General features: G+C 39.4%; 1 protein-coding gene across 1 annotated transcript; it reads right to left on the bottom strand.

Moving 5' to 3' along the window:
• Positions 1–8: 8 nt before the first annotated feature.
• On the bottom strand, positions 9–10,242 carry ttc23 (tetratricopeptide repeat domain 23). The gene is made up of 11 exons (XM_068312361.1): positions 9,931–10,242; positions 9,595–9,760; positions 8,904–9,027; positions 8,492–8,648; positions 8,268–8,393; positions 3,976–4,147; positions 3,755–3,860; positions 3,277–3,404; positions 2,848–2,997; positions 898–980; positions 9–796 (listed from the first exon to the last, which is right to left on the bottom strand). The coding sequence occupies exons 1-11, from the start codon at positions 9,987–9,989 to the stop codon at positions 682–684; spliced, it is 1,386 nt and encodes a 461-aa protein (XP_068168462.1). The 5' UTR covers positions 9,990–10,242; the 3' UTR covers positions 9–681.
• Between the last annotated feature and the right edge of the window lie 11,296 nt (positions 10,243–21,538).

Raw genomic sequence — 21,538 nt, 5'->3', positions numbered from 1 at the left:
CTTATTTGTACTTTGACTAATTGCTTATGATTAGATAAATTGTGGCTCAGTGATAGAGCGGGTCGTCCAATGATTCAAGATCGGTGGTTCGATTCCCGCTCCTGCCGATTCATTTGTTGTTGTGTCCTTGGGCAAGATGCTTTACCCTCCTTGCCTCCAGTGGGGCACTTGCTGGTGTGTGAATGTGTGTGATTGTTCCGTTGGTGTTCGGAGGGGCCGTAGGCGCAGATTGGCAGCCACGCCTCCGTCAGTCTGCCCCAGGGCAGCTGTGGCTACACATGTAGTCTACCATCACCCAGTATGAATGAGGAGTGAAGGAATAATGGATCCAATGTAAAGCATCTTTGAGTGTCCAGAAAAGCGTTATATAAATCTAATCCTTTATTATTATTATTAGTAAATATTAACAATTTAATATTTAATAATTATTCAAACTCTTGTGGGAATGCTTTGAGAGTTTATATATTCAAACCCAACTGCTTTCATACAATATTTAAAATGACACCAAATCTTGTGCTTGCAACACAAGATCACAAGATAATAGAAACAAGAGACAAGACAAGAGACACTGAAGCTAATGTTTCAGATATGTACTGTACATTCGAACAAACTAGCATGACAGCAGTTCTGAGGCCAAACACCCGTAAGGTTATTGATATGCACATTTTACATCTTATAATATCAAGAGTCAGACATAGTTTTTCCATCATTACCACCTGAAGGAACAACTAATAGTGTGGTAGGGTTTTCTTTGCCTCTACCTCGGCTCTGCTGTCTCTCGGACACTTCTGGCGCCCTGTAACACATTTGGCACATTTGCATTGCTGAAACATGTACAGTATTCTTCCACTTATTTGAAATAAACTTTTTCAGACATTTAAATAAAATCACATTTACCGGGCCAACATGTCCACAGCTCTTTGTGTAGCTTTTGTCTTCTTGTGTTGGCAACCATACAACAAGCTTTGGATCTCAAGACACTGAAATGAAAAAACAAAACACAAACATTGATGACAGCAGACTGAGTAGTCAGTGGAAGAGGAGAGGTGCATACTCAGGGGGGGAATAAAGATTTCCTAGCAACATGTGGCTGCATTAAACATCCCAAAATAACCTCTGTCACTGTCAGGGTTTTAGATAACACCTGTGCTGACCACTCAGTGTCAGTCCAACAAGGGGGATACTGAGTCATTACGGGGACTCCCAACCAACAATCCAGGAACCTGATGTTGCTGAGAAGTCTGAAGAAAACCTGAGTCATTTCAACTCAACACTGTTTATCCACGTACCTAAAATCTAGTAATCTGGAACACAAACAGCTGAAATACATGATCTCTACAGACAGAAAAAATGACTGTAACCTCCACAAACAAGATGAAGAGAAGACTGTTGGAAGTAGAGGGAGTGAAACTTTTCTCTCTTCACCAAGGAAAGTAAAACACTCTGTAATCTGGAACACATCCATCTGGCCTTTTGGATGTTTTCACTGTTGCTAAGGTTGATGTAATGGAAGGCCTTTTTTTTTCAGCATTGAAAAGAGAGAATACCAAGTGTATTTCTGTGTGAGCATCATTGTTCTCTGCATCTACTGTATGAGGAAAGTTTCCTCTGGAAAAACAGGAGTAGAGAAAGCGTCATGATGACAGGAAATGACTATCAAGTCATATCAGGTCTGTGTTACAGCACTCCAGAAAGGTTACTACTCAGCCGTGGTGTAAAGTGAGAGAGCCCTGATGTATCCTGTCAGTCATGAGGGGACATGGAACCCCTCCACCAAAACAAAACAACATAGCAACAAGGTTCCTTTTCTTACAGGCAGGTCAGCACTAGCATGAAGAAAGACAGATTTCCTGGTGTCCTGTAGTCGGTTTTATGGAAGCAGAATTGAGCTCATAAGGCAAGTATGCTCAAACTTATTACATAATCGAGGCAGTAACAGTTAGAGGAGTATGAGAATAAACATGAACGGGGCACTTTTGTTTTCAAGGACAAATTCTAACGCCACATTAATGATGTCACTGTCCCATTACCTGACAGCAGTTACAGTAGTCAAGTCCCATTCTCTTTTGAAAACTGTTTTGCTCATCTTTCAGGATTCAATCCAGACTGAGGAAACACACCGTGTGATATTTTACACCAGGGAAGTTAGCTCTGCACATTAAACCCTTCCAAGATTAGTATGGGACTCTGATGGCACCGAGCTTTAGAGACGATGGAGGAAATAGCTCAACCCAACATAGCACGGTCTCTGTCTATATTTTGAAAAGGTCTCACTGGTGTAGTATATGAACACGCCCACTGACTTCTGGCCTTTTATTAAAACCTCTAAAATACTCTGGCAGGAATGGCATGAGTAACTTCTACTGTGTCCAGGATCTCCTAAATACAGTGACAGGTTGTAACCAAGACAAACATCAGTTTTGTTGTTTTTGTTGTCGCCTCCACCAATATAAGTTAGAGGTTACATGGTTGCCCACGCAATTTGTTGTTGTTGTTGTTGTGTTTGCATGGTTGTTTGCCTGAAAAATATACTACGAATACTTCAACATTGTGCATTTAACATTTTAACCAATATCATAACATTTAAATTATTGGGAAAATCTGATATTTTAACAAACCATAATGTAGAACTAGGAGATTAAGATATGAGTGTGGTTGGGGCCACAGTTTTCTTACATCATTGTGGCACAGTGGGTAGCGCTGTTTTCCACACAACAAGGCGGTTCCGGGTTCGCTGACACAATAATTTTTTTATTAATGCGGAAATGTTTTTCTAATTGTTTGGGTTTCTGTGACAATGACACTGAAGGAGAGATACGCTCTCCAAGTGCTCTCATTTAAAATTACCTTCGTCAGTGTCCTGTAGGCCTGCTTCATCTTGCCCTCAGTCATCTCTGAACTTCCTATGAGCAGAAAGGTGTCTGCTAACTCAGCACTCGTAATGCCAAATGTAGATCTCTTTGCTGAGAGAGAGGATCTCTGGATGTCCACACACCTCTGCATCGGAAACAGGTAAATCATCTCTTGCCATTAGTGGTGAGAGAGCCACAACCCATTGAGAAAATGGAATAAATTGCCTCATGATGACAAACCCTGGAGGTGTCTCCATGTGCTGTTGTGAGCAAAAGAAAATGACTGGATAATGACATTTTAATATTTCATGTGCAAAATATGAGCTCTGTATGATTCGCCTGAAGGAAATATAAATTACATTTTAAATTTTTTTATTGTTCTAACAGATGTGTTTGTTTGTAAGTGTGTGTTTGTGTGTGAAACCTTTTGTTGGCCATTGGAAAGGAGATAACGACAGAAATCATCCTGGGCAGCAAGAAAGGCTGGATCCTGTGGACCTACAGCATTTTTGTACGCACTTAGACTCTGCTCAAAGTAGTGACCTGTAGAGTCTATACCAGAATATACAGACAAATGACACACATGGACATAAATTACAGACGTAAATGCTCAACCAATTCAATGCAACAAGATCATTGTTCTTGATGGCTTTACATAAATCCTTTTGTTGGTCTTCAACTCCACGTTACGTCTGATGTAACTACATTTGGCTCGACAGCTGGATGGATGACATGGATGAATTAACCCGACATGACCTGGACATGTCTTCTGTAGGGTCATTGTAAAGTTGGTTTCTATAACACCTTCAAGGATTTTATAGGAATACAACAGGGAACTGAAATCCTAACTAAGCCCTTGTGTGCATTGCTCAGGCCTGGCCTAAGTCTGGGAATATACTCACCACTGTGATGGTGTTCAGCAACAGCAGAAAGATTGAGGGCAAGGTTGTGGGAGATCTGAGCCTCCTCCAGCTCACTCAAGCTGTGACGCTTCACGATGTTGTAAGCCTATAGCAAAACACCCAAGAGAAGTAAGACAGATCCCATATCAGTGGTAAGAAAACCCTCATGTATGTACATGATGGATAAGAATCGTGTTTGATGTTCGGCCAATGCTTCTTGCCTTGATGAGATTCTCTATGGCTTGATCCAAACGTCCGTTACCCTGTTCGATGGTGGCCATGTCTCTGAAGACGGAGCATATCTGCTCTGGATGACCACAGTCCTTTAGCAGCTGCAGAGACTTCTCACACTCCCTTAATGCATCGTCTGGCCTGTTGTGTTTATTATAGACCCTGTAGGGCAAAACAGATTGACAAATGGACCCATTGTACGAGACAGTAAGCTAAATAGAAAAACTGTGAAAAAAAACTTCATCAACCTACTGTATTAACTGCTGCAAACTAAGGCAGCAGAGTGATAATTAAGGAATATACCTTCACTTTGTCTGCATGCCTTTGTTTGAAAGAATGTGTTCCACTGAGGTATACAGTGCATGCAAAATACACTAAATCCTTACAGATTAAATTAATTAAATTAATGTTAGCCAATAACATTTATAATTACTACCGTATTCTCGGTCTCTGGTATGTATGGATGAATCTGTTCGTCACCGTGAGTCTCCTTTCATCCCTGCTGCTTGGTCTCCAGCCAAACCAGACCCAACAGTGAGGAAGGCTGGTCCAGTGCAGGCTATAATAGGGAAAACTCACACAATGCCCTTTTCACTGTTGTTGGTTACATCCGTCTCTAACTATTTCCTCTGAGACTGAAGGCTCCACTACAGCTAAACCCTTACTTCAACTGCAACCTCATAGCATGATGAACAACTCTTGCTATGGTTTCAAACTGTCATTTGCAGGGTTTAAATAACAAGATAAAGAAACTAGTTGGTAAAGCAAAAGTTAAGATCTCAGTGAAGTCTAACGTTGTGATGCACAAAACAAAATCTTTGTATTTTTTTAAAAAAGACAGTTACTTCCTACAGATTACAAGAGCAGAGAGGGAGGATGAGAAGATGCCTACACCAACTACTAAAAGGAACCTCTCTCTGCTAAAAGCCTCAAAGCATCTAATGGACTCCAAATAATATCCCATTCTCCAGTTAAGCACACAGTTAACACTTACACCCTCACCACCTCTAGCTACTGGTACATACAATGGTACAGATAACACTATCAGCAAATCTTTCCAAATCCTCGTTTTGTGTAATATGTATGTGGTTAGATGACAGTTTAGCAAGACTAAAAGTCTAAGTTTGACAGTATTATTCCATGCCTACATCCCAGTCACTTGAATCTGGGTATTTATAGCTCCATATTTAAATACCAAGTGCAGATTACAAAAACATTGCATAACTAATTATCCGAACTTCACATGAACTTCTCTTCCTATGAATCAGGATTATCCCAGCATCCCTTGTTGTGTTCCAGCAGTGCCCGACCAACACTGGCCAGAACTTCAGGTCCTTATAGGGCAGCAGTAGCGGGTGAAGCATGGATTCATTCCTGCGTCGCTCCAGTCTTACCGTTCTGCCTGTGAGAACGAACAGAGACAATAACTCTCTGTCGTCCCATTCACTCTGCATTCTTACTGACTTTCTGACGGAGAGGTAATAAACCACACCCTGCTGAACTCCATGAAGAGCCCACAGAGCAGGGAATTAACATTAGGAAGGATTTGTGGATGTGTTGCCAAGTGAGCATCACAGCCTTCTTGGGAAAAGGTTTCCAGACGCAAGTCGGCTCTGGACTTTAACTAAGGAGGCTCAGCTAAAAGTGAAAATATATAGGAAACTTTAAGCAAATACTGTGAGCAGGATTTGCACTAATGTCATTCTGACTGGCTTCCTATTATGTACCTGAGTTAGATGTCGGGAGAATAATAAACAATCTCTTCAGTACTGGGAATTAGCAACTCATCTTATCAATCATGGTCATCATAAAAATCAAACCCCTGCTGGTTGTCGTTCAGCTGACTAACCAGAAAGACTTTTAAACCTGTAATTTGAACTTATTTAAATATAAAAATATATTCACTGGCTCCCAAGAATAAAAACACTACTACTGTTCAACACCAAGAATCCATGTTTTTTTTTAATGTTATATCTGAATTCCTGCAATACACTACCTGTGTATGAATTAGCGACAAGTGACAGACGAAATTATATTATAAATTGAGAGTACATTTATATAAATAATAATGAACTAAGTATTTTAAAACATACAAGTACATCCTCTGAATTTATCATTCAGACAGAGAAAATTTAATATATTTCACGTGTTTTCATGAATGGAATGTGTCAGCAGCTTCTAAAAAGGAAAAGTCATTTTTGCAGGAAAGGTCACAAACACACACACACACACACACACACACACACACACACACACACACACACACACACACACACACGCACACACACACGCACACACACACACACACACACACAACTGCACACACAACAACAATTTCAGTGCTATAAACAAAGCTTTTTTGAACAAAAGATACAATCTGGCTGACCATAAGAGCACACCTTGAGTGTGAATCTAAAACCTAGCAGAATGTTTGGACCAGGATTTATAGGAGAGCTGAGCATAGGTTATTGTTCCAGGCTTTGGTGGGAACATTCCCCCCCATCACAACAGAGTTGACTGACAGAGCTTTTAAAGGCATGCCAAATTCGTAGTCATCACCTAACAAAAGAGATTTAGCAGGCTTACACACCAGCCACAGTCTGCACATTTTTTCAATCACACAAATCATGTCAACAGAGTCCAACTCTCTGAAACAGACCAAGGTGGCATCTTTTTCAAACTTCTATGAGTGTGGCTCACCTCAGCTTTAAATAAGGGCTGAAATGCTGGAAGAGTATTAATTCTGTGACTTAAATTCTGAACTGTAATATGGAGTCCACACCCTACTAACACCTATCCTTAAATACTTATTTCTGACACTGAAAATGTTGCTCATGTCATTTAAAATGATTCAAAATCCCTTTAGACAAATGGCTAAAAACGCTGACAAGGATAAAGGATACACAAACATTCTGAGATTGTGAAATCTTATTTGTCAATGTATCTTTCCAAATAATATTCTGTTTTGTTTCACTTTCTCTGTAGTGAGTCATTGTTGGTTTTATAATTAAGTATTTACTTTTTACTGTTTAGCTCTTTGAGTAATGCTTTGTGATACTGGACTATAATAACCTTTGACTAAGCATGAAGACATGACTAGGACTGTCACAACCCATGTAGGACTATACTTGATTTCCTGGTTGTGTTTCTAATTTTACCTTCAGTGATCAAGGCTACAAGTAGCTGCTGTTTTGTATGCTATCATATGCTCACTCCCTTTCTGTGTGTGTTTGATGTTTCCACTATCAACCAAGAAGTCGTCAATCTTTTCCTAAGCCTGGTGACTGCTTTAGTCAATACTACCATCAGGACACAAATACAGATGACAAATGGGTGGTTGCAAATCAATAATATGTAAATCATAGTTGGTGTGAAGTTAACAAAGCAGTTGACATTTAAAAGAGAACAAAAGGAATCCACAATTCCTTTTTGTTCTCTTTCAATTGAACTGTAAAGATGATATCACTGGTGTTTTCAGGGGTAAAGGGGTCAACAGTTATCAAGGATTACAGCTTTATAATAATTAGCATGAACAGCATAGAGTAGCACTTTTGTCTCACAGTTAGAAGGATTTTGGTTCGATTCCTTTCTGTGATGAGTTAACTTGTACACAATGTTACCAGCATCACTTAGACAGAAAACCACTCCCTCCAAAACCACATGAACTGTTGGTTTGAAGACTAACTGCAGGACTCTAACCCCATCTTGTGGCCAAATTAAATATATGGTACTGTATAGTATATTAAAAAAATATTTAAAAAACACACAAATATTTTACATGTACGTGTAAAAAATGTTAAATTAATGCCATCTAAAAATAACTGACCTATTACCTAATTGAAAAATGCAAGTAACTTGGCTACAATTCATAAACAGAAAAAACAAAAGTGGGAGTGGGAGGTGTCAGCTCACCTCCGGAGCACTGCCGAGGCGCCCTTGAGCAAGGCGCCCTTGAGCAAGGCCCCGTCCCCCTTACAAGTTGCTCATTTGGAGCGCATCACAAAGGAGCTGCCCGCTACTCTACCTCCTCTGCATGCGTACAGGGCCCCTGTGTGTGTTTGTTTGTTCAGGGCCTGTACATACTAACATATGCATGTGATTTGATTGGACTAACTAGAGTTTGCTCTTAATTTCCCTTCGGGGATTACTAAAGTATATCAAATTAAAAATTAAAAAATTAAATCACTCCTTTGATGCTGCATTATAGCCTCAAACATATTGGATTTTTTTCCTACTGTGTACTTCTGCTAAAACAAGACACAACGTTACTTTCACCATTAACCTTGAGAGACCAGTGCGTACTTCCAGCTCCACCTTTATCTTCTCCTCCTGGCTGATGCCTCCGAGCTGATGAAGCTGTTGCAGAATATAATCTGCCTCCACAAAAAAGGATTCTGCCTCTGCAAGAGTTGGAAGGTCAAGGATCTATTTGTCTTTATATTCAAGTTAACATTTATGGTCAGTTGCATAAATGTATCAAATGAATCATGTATCAGGCAAGGATATTTGGCTGTAATCAGTGATGCACCTCCCCATGTAAGATGTATGGTTAAAAGACACATGAGAACCTCCATCTTATCCTCCCTGCATGAGGAGTTGGAGGAGCAAACAGACAGAATCTCTCTGGCTAGAGCTGAATGCTTCTGGGCCTGAAGTCCCCAGCCTGAAGGAAAAAAGTGTCATCTATGAGGAAGCCACACAAAAAGATCATTTTAAAATGAATTAAATGACAATTTGGAGACTTTTTGTGCCTTAACACAATCCCATCCCTTTGTTTTGTTTTTTTAAATGTAAAATCTGCCAAGGTTAAAAAGGGGGTAAAGTAAGCCTGTGAATTGCAGGTGCATCATTCAATGACCAAAATTATTTCATAAGTTATAGTAGGATTACAGTGTACACAATACAACTATCATACTACCTTTGGAAATGAAATAAGTTTTAGCCAGTCTGGCATGAGCCTGGGCTAGTTTCAGATGATCCTCCCCATATAACAGCCTGGTCAGAGCCACACAACGCACTAGGTCCTGGATGCAAGCATCAAACTAGGCAAAAATAGGAAATTGATTTACATCACTATTAGAATTTTACAGAATTTCCATGACATTTTTTAGCACTTAGTGGATGTAATCTCTTTGTTGTAAATGGGTTTGAGCAGGATTTATTTTGTAAAAAGTGTTAAACAAATAAAGGTTACTATTGTTACATCCTGCTTCAAAGCGGTGATGTGTTGTAATTGTCAGTGCTTGACCGTCCATTAGTCCACCAAATATTTTTGCAACCGTAACAGATAGAGAGATGAAACAAAAAAACCATTATTCGGGCGGCAAAGGGGATGAAAATGAGATGACGACCCTGACCTCGAAAAAACTAGATCAAGGTCAAATTTCAACTTTTTTACACTCAGGAACTGGATAAAGATAGAAAGACGAGGGAGAAGGCCAGTGTGAGTAAGACCATAGATCAAAGCTAGTGCTTTGATCGATGACAGTAGGTCAGAGCACTAGCTTTGATCTTTGACCGGTGCAAGTAGGTTAGGGTAACATTGTGAATTCAAGGGTGTTGCAGTCTGTGACTGCCTTGGTTCTAGTTATTGTTCTGTGCCCCCCCACCTCCTGGTTGTCTTCAAAGGCTTTGGCTCGACTCTCAAAGTATCTGAGCTTCTGTTCAGGTGCTGTCATGACAAAGGCCTTTGTTACACATCCTGTCTGTGAAGCGCTCGAAACATACGAGTCACAGCCGGAAGAAGCATTCCGGCCAACACTGGAGCTCCCCCCCCTGTCAAAGAAAGCAGATGTATGAGTAACACTATGGGACACTTTTAAAATCCCAAATCCCAATTTTAACTCGAAAGTTGATATTTTTTTCGTATGGCCCTTATCCTCTTCCGTACGATATGCAGTCAGTTCTGTGAATGCCTCGTATGATAATAAAACAAACCCACTCACTCGGCCGGAGGCTCGGAGGAGCTGCGTCGTGTTTTTCTGGTTGCTTTACGATCAGCCATTTAGACGAGCCTGAAGGAACGGTGATCCACCTCTCAACAGAACGTATGGCTGTGGCTCCACCGCGACCCACACGGTTTACTTCCGGAACCGATCGTTGCCATGGTTACGAGACGCAGCGGCACCACCGCTAACACGCACGGTTTGTGTGGCCAGGGTTAAAATAAACGACAATACGACTTGCATTTTGCATGTCTCCTGAAAGCAGGGCTGAAAATCTGCGTACCGACTGTAAAGTAAAGGAAACAGGGTGCATTCAAGAGCCGCAGTGTTGCTAAACATCTTAATATTTGCTACATGGCTTTTTCATTTGGTTTGATAGTGTGGTTTTCTAAGAACACGATTTTACATCTGTAAAATACGTCTAATATTTATACAAATTCCATCGAATTTATTTATAATGAAACAAACAAATGTCAACTAACTATACAATAAAAGTGAATCCGAAATACGTACTACTGTATGCCAGCTGGGTGCCTACCTGATCATGGATACTGCTTCAATACAATTTGGTTTCTATAAAATGACAAAAGACCTGAATAACTTTAGGAACATCTGGTGTTACAAAAATGTCCTATACACTTTAGTTGATGACCACCTCACTTTTGCAAACTTCCTGTTATAATGCACTAATTTTTATATTGTATTTCCTTTTGTTTACTGGTGTTTAGTGTTTTTGAAGTTTCATCTAATGAAAAATTGTAAAATGTTCTAAATGTTCTGAATTTTTTGCAAAAAAATCTTCTTCTGAAGCACTTTAGTGCTTTCATCTAATGTAAAATTGTAAAATGTTTGAATGTGATTAAAGTGTTTTTGCAAAAAAAAACAAAAAAACAATATTACTATGAATAACAGCTGAATTAGGATTTAAAGAGATCGGTTTTATTAAGTTTTTCTTTTCTCTTAAAAAAGACACACGGGGCAAAAGTTTTAAAATTGCGGGTTTTAAAACTTTTGCCCCAGTAAGAACACAATCTAAATCAGAAGTTCAAAAATAACAGCTAAACATATGAATATAAATCTATAATGTTTCTCCACTCATTAAGGGTAGAGGTCATATAAGAACTAACAGCGTCTTTTTATAAAAAAAAACAAAAAAAAACAAACACAAACCCCAAAACATTGTAGTAACACAATGTAGTCACAAGATGTCAGTAAAGAAAAATAAAATTTGCAGTTCCAGGTTTTCTGTAGGTTTCACACTAGTGTTCTAGGAATTATAATACTGTTGAGCTTTTTAAAGCGATGGCTGGGACTGCGGCCTTCCCTGAGGACACGCACACTTCAGTGTTAAAATAACAATAGTTAACCCCCAGGGCCATGCTTCTCTTCTCAGTTGTATATAAACTCATCAGACCATTTAATGTTATGTCACGCCTCAGAGGATATCACTTCATTTGATATTTTTAGTAACCATACATTTATTTCCTACACATGTCAAATAGTAAAAAATAAGAATGATAATTGCCATTGTGGACTGCAATTTATTTATTTATTTGTAGCTTAATGGTGAGGGGTAAGATGTAGCATGATCACAACATAATATGTAGCACTGTCACTTAATCAAAGTCATCCTATAGGAACAAAGAACGTACACACTTGCACTCTCATTGGTTAATACACTTTTTTTGGCACAGCAATAATGACCTTACAATAGCTCAAAGTCAGTTGCTAATAGCTCATTAATTTCATTGGGTGGGTGTTAAATGAGCTAGTAACAGCAGTGCACATGTTGAGAGCTGACTAGTAAACAATGAACTTTAAAGATATTCTTCCATGGCTTTCTAACCTTTTGTGAAAGATCAGATCTTCCTACTGTTTTCTAATGGTCTGTGGTTTTCTGAAAATAAACTTCTGGCAAAATCATACTTTATTTTCATTTGAACCATTTTTTAAAACAAGGAGTGAACAATTCAACTTTCGTACACTCAGGAACCGGATAAGATAGAAAGACAAGTGAGAAGGCCATTATGAGTAAGACCATTGATTAAAGCCATTGTATTGATCTGTGACAATACGTCAGAGCACTAGTTTTTATCTTTGACCTATGCAAGTAGATAATGGTAAAATGTTTAATTCAGGGGTGTCGCGGGATGTTGCAGTCTGTGATTGCCTTAGTTCTAGTTTTCATTTGAAGAATTTTTTAAAGCAAAGAGTGGACAAATAATTTCTGTACTGTACAATGTTAATCAAGTATACCATCACTGTTTAGATAAAGTATGCACGGAGACTGACTGAGAAAATGGAAATAAACCATGGTTTGAAAATAAAGTAAGGAAGAAGTACATGTGCTTCACATCACTCTTTTCTTTCATACATATATATGGGATATGCCAATACCATGAAGAGGAAGTCTATATTTCCCTGTGAAAATATCCTTACTTAAATCAGTGCTCAAAATTCATGCCAAATAAACAAGAAGTAATGTCTCTGTGGCTGCTTTGAGAAATTGGTCTCAGGGGACGGCTTTCTAGGTTAATTTATTCTGTATCAGACTGGAAGTATGTGTACTGTCACCACTTTAAACTCTGGGCAGGGCTTGTTTTGTGTGCAAGACTGCCTAAGATAACTTCTCATGGCTCCTTGGTATGACTGCTGACGGTTGACTCTGGCAGACCATGAGACGACCCGTTTATTTGTTTGTTTGTCTCGTGAGTTTTTGGCTGGCCGTTTGGGGCTCCATTTGGCCCTAGTCCCTATTGGGCTTCTATTCCTGAAACCCAAGTGGTTCTTAATGAAGCTGGTAGGGTTGGCAATGGCCCTCAGCAAACCCAGGACTGATCAGACCCTTCTTCTTCTGCTTTGGCAGCCACACTCCATTTGCTCTCTCTGGCTTCCTAATTTAGTAACGGTGGGTAAAAATATGTGCTAACGAACAAGGTCTGGTATGTCAGGCTGGCGTCCAGAGAAGAGGGAGGGAGATGGGGGGGGGGTGAGAAGAGGAGGGAGGGGAGGCAATGTGGTGTTTTCACAGCAGGCTTCCAGTGACAGGGGTAGAGTCACTCAGACCTCTCTGACATCTGTGTGTTTGTATGGACGGTGAAGAGTGTGTGTGAGGTTGATGATGAGACGGAGAAGGTGAGCTCTTTAAATTTGCCGTCCTTGCCAGACGCCATTCAAACACTTCTAATCTTTCCCCTGTTTTATTCTGGCCACACGGTGAGGCTGTTAATTAAACCTAATTTTTAGTGCAGTTACAAATTATTGAAAAAACCTTGACTTACTCTCTGGCTGGTGTTTTTCACTCTTTTTTCAGAGTCTGGCATAAGGAGCCTCTTGCTCCTGTAAGTCACATGCTTTCAGAGTTGACTTTCAGACATCACAGCAAATGTGTTTTGTGGTTATTTTAAGCCAAACTGTTAGATTGTCTCAATGAAACGTTAAGCCGAATGACCAGCAGCACATTCTAATGTGAATTGCTGCAGCAGTTTTCAGAGATCCTCAGGCTTGCAGTCACGTCTCTAACTTCTGACACAGTTAATTATAAATTATAGCATGTTTTTTGGGGGTTAATTAATTAATGTATGATTCAGGAATGCTCCTTTGCCAGAAGGTCTTTTGGGTTGCTGTGACATCTTTGGACGTGTTAACACTAATAATTTTTAAACTCCCAATCTTTGCTATTAGACTGATTTTGACTGCTTTATATCCTCCTTCAGAGTAACCAAGTTCTCCTTACCCTGCTCATTTGAATTCAACAGGAGAGGTCTTGAAATTTATGGCCCCTCCACCCCACCATGCTAAATCTCTCAAGCAACTTTTTGACATGTGAGCTACACAGCTGCCTGGTTGAGCATTTAGCAGACTGTGCATTTAGCAACAAATCATGCAGGCACTGCAAGAAAAACATGTTTTAATGTATGTTTACCTTATACACCTCAGACTTTCAAAGTCTCCCATTTCCATGGACGCATTCAAGCAAACATTGACCATGAATAACTTTATTGAGGCCATTTCAGTGAGAGACTGAAGAAGTGGCGTCAGCAAACATTCTTGTTGTCGTACAATAGCTCCAAGTATTTGATATGTAAATAGATGATATTCATAAAACACCAGGCCGTTTTAACCCTTACAAAATGCAGTACGATAGTATTAGGAACTTTTATTTTATTATTTATTGGTCTATTCCACTGACTCAGTCCTGTGTTTTTTATTTTTACATCCTGCTTCAAAGCTGTGATGTATTGTAATTGTCAGTGTTTGTTCTTTCGTCCGTTTGTCGACCAAATATCTTCGCAACTGTCACAGATAAAACTATGAAACAAAAAACCCCACATTACTCAGGCAGCAAAGGGGATAAAAATGAGATGATGACCTTGACCTTGAGAAAACTAGGTCAATGTAAAATTTCAACTTTTGTACACTTAGGAACCGAATAAGATAGAAAGACGAAGGAGAAGGCCAGTGTAAGACCATAGATCAAAGCTAGTGCTTTGACCTATGGTCTTACACTGGCCTGATCTATGGTCAAAGCTAGTGCACTTTGACCTACTCTGAAAGGTCAAAGCTACGCACTTGTCAGGTACTGCTTTCAGGGTACCCTGACCTACCCTTCATGGGATGTTGCAGTCTCTGACTGCCTTTGTTCTTGTAGCATTTTCATTTGTCAAGACATTTGACCATAGAAATCTGCCCTCAAGCACTTTAGCACTTGTCCTTCCTCACCACAGCTTAAAAGGCTCTTGGCAACCTTGACAATTTCACTTGTAAAGCCTCAGCGTTAAATGAAAACTTTAAATCTGCAGTCTATGTGAAGGAACAGACATTCACAGACAGGATAATAGCTGCTTGATGTAACATTACTGAAGATTATCTTTCGGGCAATATTTAAAAGAAGCATATGTTAAAAATAAATTACATGATGATACATAAAACCACACAGAATTTGAATGAACTTTCTCAAGGTGTGTGATCAATTTCTGCTACCAAACTATGTGGTTGCTGATGGGATGAATACCAAACTACTTTCTCCAGCTTGGGTAGCAGCTTTGTTATCAATATGTGGTTTAATTCACATAAACTAGTGACATTTTTGTCCTTTTTAAAACAGAATAAAAAGAACTGCGCAACCCAGTCAGCATTTGAATCATTTTGTTAAATTGGTATGCTTTAAGAAGACCCTTACTCCATGTTATGGGTAGCTTAAATAAACCAGGCATAGACATTTTCTCAATAAAATAACAGAAAAAAATCGAATAATGCTTAACAAAGCAATAAACAAATGAATTGCTGATGTTTCTTTGGAGCCATTATAACTTTTTCATAAAGAGTTTATTGTTCAGATTTAGCAGTCATCTCCCAAAGCTATTAAGACAAGATGTTATCATACCTTAATGGACAACTTTTTTCATTTGTGAGCCAATTCATTAATTCAAATTCTGTCACATGAAAGCAAACAAACTAATTTCAATCAGGAAACATCAATTAATGTACTGTATGTCAGTTACTTCTTTAAACCACAAACAAGCACCTTGCTTATATACAGCTGTACCCACATCCTGTGATAGTTAACCCACAGAAACCCACCCCTGGGCCCCTTTCATAACAAATAGTGTTGTGAGAAGGACCTCGATTTAATAAATTGTTGTATTAAAGATCTTTCAGTCTAAACTGGTGGAGCAGCTCTGGACCCAATAAAGTACCTTGGTTGAAGGCATAGCACATTGATTTTCAATTGAAATTACAAATACAATACAATAGCTCCGAGTATTTGATATGTAAATAGATGGCTCAATTTTACAGCTATTCTAAAGTTTCAGCTTGAATTAGAATAACTGCTGCATTCTAGACAAAGCTATTTGTACATGAAATAGGAGGCATGTTTTGGTACCGTAATCAAAGTATTTGTGCTCATAACTCTCTTGTTAAGAATTGGAATCAAAGCCAAGCACTTAAGCCAGGCACTCCTTCCTTTTCAGTGGACTGAAGCTGTCCGAAGCAAAGACAAGGTAGTCACAATACGATAAGATAAGCTCTCTTTCCATCCAGCATCATCGCTCCATGCCAGTGCTTTGTTTAACTATAGTTTTGTATTCAAATGTGAATTGTTTTTTTGGTATGGCAGAGACTTAGAATATTTTAAACTTGTATTCATCCTTACCCAAACCACAGCCTGATATGAAACATATGCAGAAAACAAATCTACTATTGTTTTACTGGTAAAGCTTCTTCCCTTCTTTCTATTCAATGTCAAAATCAAAGATTACAGAGAGCTTTGGAGGTGATGTTGCTATTCTTTGTTTAGACAATGGCCCACTAAACCAATAATTGTGTTTTGTGTGCTGACAGCATGTACGTTCCATCATAATTAGAGTTTTAGCGGCACTGTGACACAGAGATAAGTGCATGGGGGAGTTTCATCGTCTTCCAGCGGCTCAGTAATCAAGCTGCTGAAGTACCGATCAGCAACTGTTTGCCAGACAGTTCCAAAATGTTGTAAAGGCGACTTTCTGTATCTCTTACCAAAAAGCAAGACACACACACACACACACACACACACACACACACACACACACACACACACACACACACACACACACACACACACACACACACACACACACACACACACACACACACACACACACACACACACACACAAAGAAAGCAATATAAGGACATCCCTTCAAGTGGTGAAAGCTCTTTGCCCTTGGTGTGCTGTAGTCCATCCTCACACACCCCTGTCACTTCATTGTAACCAGGTGAAATTCATCAAGTTCCCATTTGCTCTCTCTGGGTCTGCAGTTCACTTTTAATTCTGCTTCAACTACAGTAACAGTTCTGCCCACAATAGCTCAGAAAAGTACTTTTTTTCCATCAATTTTTCTTGATGGGTTGTTTATTAATCTTTCTATTTGATGTACTACTTTCTATGTGCTGGTGCTTTCTGTGTGCTTTTTCTGTATTTTGTGTACTCACTGTGCTGTATAAGAAGGAGAAATTAATTCCCCTGATGGAACCTCCTTAAGGGATAAATAAAGTTATACTCTACTCTCTCTACTCTCTAACTAACACACATAAACGTTTGATGTTCAAAAACATCAGTTACTGATGTTTTCAGTGTTTTTTTTTTTAGAGGACTACTGTTGCTTACTTATGAATAATAATGTGAATGAGATTCTAAATGTTCTCTCTCTGGTTCTTTTGACCTTTTATGGCTCCTCTGCTGATTTGGTTAAGGTAAGTGGAGGCTGTGTGATGCAGTGATATCAATAATGGAAGAAAAGCAGACCCCACCCCCTCGGCTCCAATGTGGGTCAGAAGAGTCTCTTGGTGGAAAGGAGAGATTGATGAGCACCAGGGAGAGTGTTGGAGCGCCTACCTCACAGCGGTGCAACCCGAGCTGCTCCCTTTGCACTTGTTCTGAGGGCCCCCTTCTGAGCTGCAGCACCAAGCACTCTTTAAATGACCTTCAAATTAGTCTTATTTTCCAGGGCAACAAACCCCTTCAGGGTCCTTCTTGGAAGGAGGGTGGGCTTTGTTCACATGCTCTTTTCTCTGATTTTCATTTCATTATCCTGTTGACCTCGGATAGAGTAAAAAAAAAACAACCACAGCATATTGTCTGTGTAACAATAATGACTGATTTTCACTCCATCTTTCTGTGATTTCATATCATCTTCTTGTTGAAACACATCAGAATGTCATGTACATCCAGAATCTGCAGACAAATGTGATGTTTTGAGACATTTGTGTCCATGGGAGCCACTGACAGACCTTTCTTGTACAACATCATAAAACAACACTCTTATCATCCCAGCCATCCATCACAACAGTTGTAGCTTATGTACACACAGCAGGTCATAATGGTCCTCTGGTGGACCTGATGCAGAGCTCTTGATTATCCATTTGCATTGAGAGAAACACCACAAAGTGACTAAATGACTCAGATGGCTGCAATTTGCGAGGTTATGCTTGTTTTTAATGGAATCACTATGTGATTTGGCAACATTTAATGAATTTAAGGATGATTTGCTCAAAATTAGATTTATTATCAGAGGACAAATGCCCTAATTCCATGTCTCTATTTAAATGACAGAACGTGGGGAGTGAAGATGCGTTTTGCAATCTTGCATCACAGTCAACAACAATCTAAAGCAAATGATGAAAACAAACACTTGTGTTATCATGTAGGCTGTGAAACTGTTGCTTAACGATTAGCTGATGCTTTAAATATTTCTTTTAGCAGCATATGCAGTTGTAAACCTTAAAGATGACCTCATATAGTGAAGGCATATGTTGCATTTATGGGAAAAGCGTCTGTTTAATTTTCTGTTTAATTTTTCAGTCTTAAATCCATGAAGACTATGCACCTTCACACAAGACTGGTATTACACATTCACTGCACAAGTGTTCAGTCTTCACAGAAAACTTGTTAACACCTTCACTTGTTTAATTGACTATGTTCAGAAAACAAAGTTAGCTGGTACCTTTCCATGGGCAGATAATGCAGTGACACCTCTGAAGGTACTGAAAAACATATTCACATTTTCATGATAAAAGTTTTTTAATTTTATTTATTTATTTATTTATTTATTTAAAACTTCATTGGTGATGAAGTTTAATGGTTTGAAAATGAAGAATATAAATTATTTCTTACTAAGTTCATTTTGCTTGCTTCTGACACTCTGGAAAACACATGCAAGTCATTCTGCTGCAACTGTGGAGAAAAATTGACAGGTGGGATTGTACTCCCAGGAAGTGAGAGATTTAGAGAGCAAACATCAAGGAGAATCAAGATGGAAAACATAATAAGTCATTGTGTTGGATGTGGAGGCAAAGAGATGTGTGAAAAGAGGCAAGAGGACAGCCAGAGGCTGGTCGTGACTGATGGCTGTTTTGGGCGGGGGCTTGTTGCAGCAGAAGGGCAAACCTGTCCTAATTGATTGTCTGATATTTCAGAGATGCCCCCTTGTGTCCATTTTGTTATGATGTTGAAATGCTGTGATAGTGGAAATAATCTGCGGTAGGAACAAGGTAGTCAGAGACTGCAACATCCCCCCTGACCTACTTTGAGGCTAGGTCAGGGTACCCTAAAAGTAGTACCTGGCTAGTGCATATGGAGAAGGCCAGTGTGAGTAAGACCATAGATCAAAGCTAGGGCATAGGTAAATTAAAGCACTAGCTTTGATCTATGGTCTCACTCACGCTGGCCTTCTCCCTCATTTTTCTATCTTATCCTGTTCCTGAGTGTAAAAAAGTTGAAATTTGACCTTGACTTAGTTTTCTCAAGGTCAAGGTCATCATCTCGTTTTCATCCCCTTTGCTGCCCAAGTAATGTGCTTTTTGTTTCATCTTTCTATCTGTAACGGTTGCGAAGATATTTGGTGGACATACGAACGAGCAAACAAACACGCGAACACTGACAATTACAATACATCAACGCTTTGAATAATAAGCACAAACAATGTGAGATTTAATCATGAGGTTGAATTAGATTTAAATTATGTATTATGAATGAGGATTAATTAGTTCATGACTTATTTTAATGTAGGAACTCGCTCAACTTATGTCAGTTTGCCTATAGGACCAAATAGGTCAACTGAAGATGCTACCACTCTCACCCTCTACCTTGCCCTCTCCCATTTGGACCAGAGACCCATATGTGTGAATCCTGTTTATTGACTACAGACTATCCTCTACTGTGACTCACTGGCACTTCCCATGGAGGACCTCTTCACCCAGTGGTCTAGGGAGAAGGTCATCAGGATCACTAAAGACCCACCACCACTCATAAACTGTTCTGTCTGCTGCTGTCTGGCTGACTACAACACAGCATCCATTTTTATACCAGTAGGTTGAGAGGTAGTTTCATCCCTCAGGCCACTAGACTCTGTAGCAGTACGCTAAATAACGCTCTACAAATGCAATATTGCTAAATAACATATTTATTTTATTATGTATAGGTATGCAATCACAAAATACTGCCAAATGCTGAAAGTCTACCATATTCCTAATCTTCCTTTGCCCTATTTAAAAGTATGTTACGTTTAAGATTGTTACTCTTTAACCTGACTGGGACGTTAATTTATGCTCCAAATTTCATGGCAAACTCCTAAACCAAAAAAGTACTGAGATATTCCACTAAATTTCTTAATTTCCCTTCGGGGATCAAACCAGTATATAAAATTTAAAAAAAAAAATTAAAAAAAATTAAATTTGCATATGTACACCTAGAAATAAATTTAAGGGATGAATAATAAGTAATCATCCTACTGAACCATGCATGGACGATACTTCATCCATGACTCAAATGGTGGACTGCCCATCATTGCTGCTAGCATGTCTAGAAAGAATAACTTTTTTATGTTTTACGTATCTCTTGTCTACTTAATTTTGTGTAGCACTATTCATTCATTAGAATGAGAGGCTCGTATACATTGAGGGTTTTATTCCATTTAACGCTTTATCTAATCTCCGAAGTCTCTCCTGAGTGGTGCTGAGCTCGGTTCCATGAACTACAATAGAAAGAAACACTTAGTTCTGGAATGTGCTTCACTAAAGAGCCTTTCTCCAGTTCGATAGCAGGCTTGCTTTTTCCTGATATCTCATATCTATCCAAAGAGGTCATTGCAGAGAGAGGGATCTCATGGTGCATTTACCACAGACATGGCATAAAAACAATTGTGGAAATGCACTGAGGATTTTGTAAGAACATGACCAGCTGTTTCGTTGTATTAAAGCAGGAAAGGGAATTCATGCTGCTTCCATGTTGCACTTGTCTTCTGAATTTACTTCTTTGAACCTACTTCAAACAGTTGTCAGTGTGTCTTTAGTGTTGTGCCAACCATGTGGATGGTATATGCTAACACTGCAATTGAGCTTCCTGGCTATAGGTGTGTGCAGAGACGATCAGCTCTTGCTTATGTCCCTGTGCTGTAACTTTGATGTGGGGTGATGGACACCAGTCGTGATGACTGAGGTTAGCTTGAGGATGGAAACAATTCAGACACAATAAGTATCCAACAGTAGCCACATGAAAGAACTTTTTGTTTGGCTCTGCTACCCTACAGATGGCCAGCTTCCCTCGTCCATTAAGTGGTAATCGTGCTTGGACATCCCCCCGGGCCAGATGTGCTGGATCTGTGATGCTAAATGGAAACAAATCAGCCAGGCTTAACTCTTTAATTGAACTCTGGAGTGTTTATTTTCTTGAGACTATCATAATAGACTTCAAAATTCCCATAAAAACTCAACTGTGAGGGAAGATTAGCACATTTAGCACCCCTAGACACTATTTTCCACATGAGGCAAGTTTTAAGTGCAGTTCTGCCTGTGGCAAGACTTCCACACGGGACTGGCCACGTCTTTAGTCACTTCTTATTTCTGCTCTGTGATCTTGCACTTAGGAGCACCTCTGTAAAAGCAGCCATCGCAGTGAGGTCGCCCTGACATCTTTATTGTAATTGCCCTAAATACCCCCATTAGAGAAGCTAGCCAGTATCCTCAATAACACTAGTCATCCCTGGTAGCACTGGTGCATCTAATTGCCTGTGCTTTTTTTGAAAGATTGCCTGACATCAGCACGGCTCCCTGTGGGCTGGCCCTCTTC

Source organism: Antennarius striatus, chromosome 4 (assembly GCF_040054535.1).
Source record: "Antennarius striatus isolate MH-2024 chromosome 4, ASM4005453v1, whole genome shotgun sequence".
Taxonomy (NCBI): Eukaryota; Metazoa; Chordata; class Actinopteri; order Lophiiformes; family Antennariidae; genus Antennarius; species Antennarius striatus.
Note: the sequence above shows the minus strand (reverse complement) of the source record. Positions and strands in the feature narration are given on the sequence as shown.

Excerpts from the sequence above, each read along its gene's own strand:
- ttc23 (XM_068312361.1), bottom strand. The coding sequence starts at position 9,989 with ATGGCTGATCGTAAAGCAACCAGAAAAACACGACGCAGCTCCTCCGAG. Across the intron at positions 9,028-9,594 it reads CCTTTGAAGACAACCAGGAG|TTTGATGCTTGCATCCAGGA; the intron begins GTGGGGGGGCAC and ends ATTTTTGCCTAG. Across the intron at positions 3,405-3,754 it reads TGCTGAACACCATCACAGTG|ACTCTACAGGTCACTACTTT; the intron begins GTGAGTATATTC and ends ATTCTGGTATAG.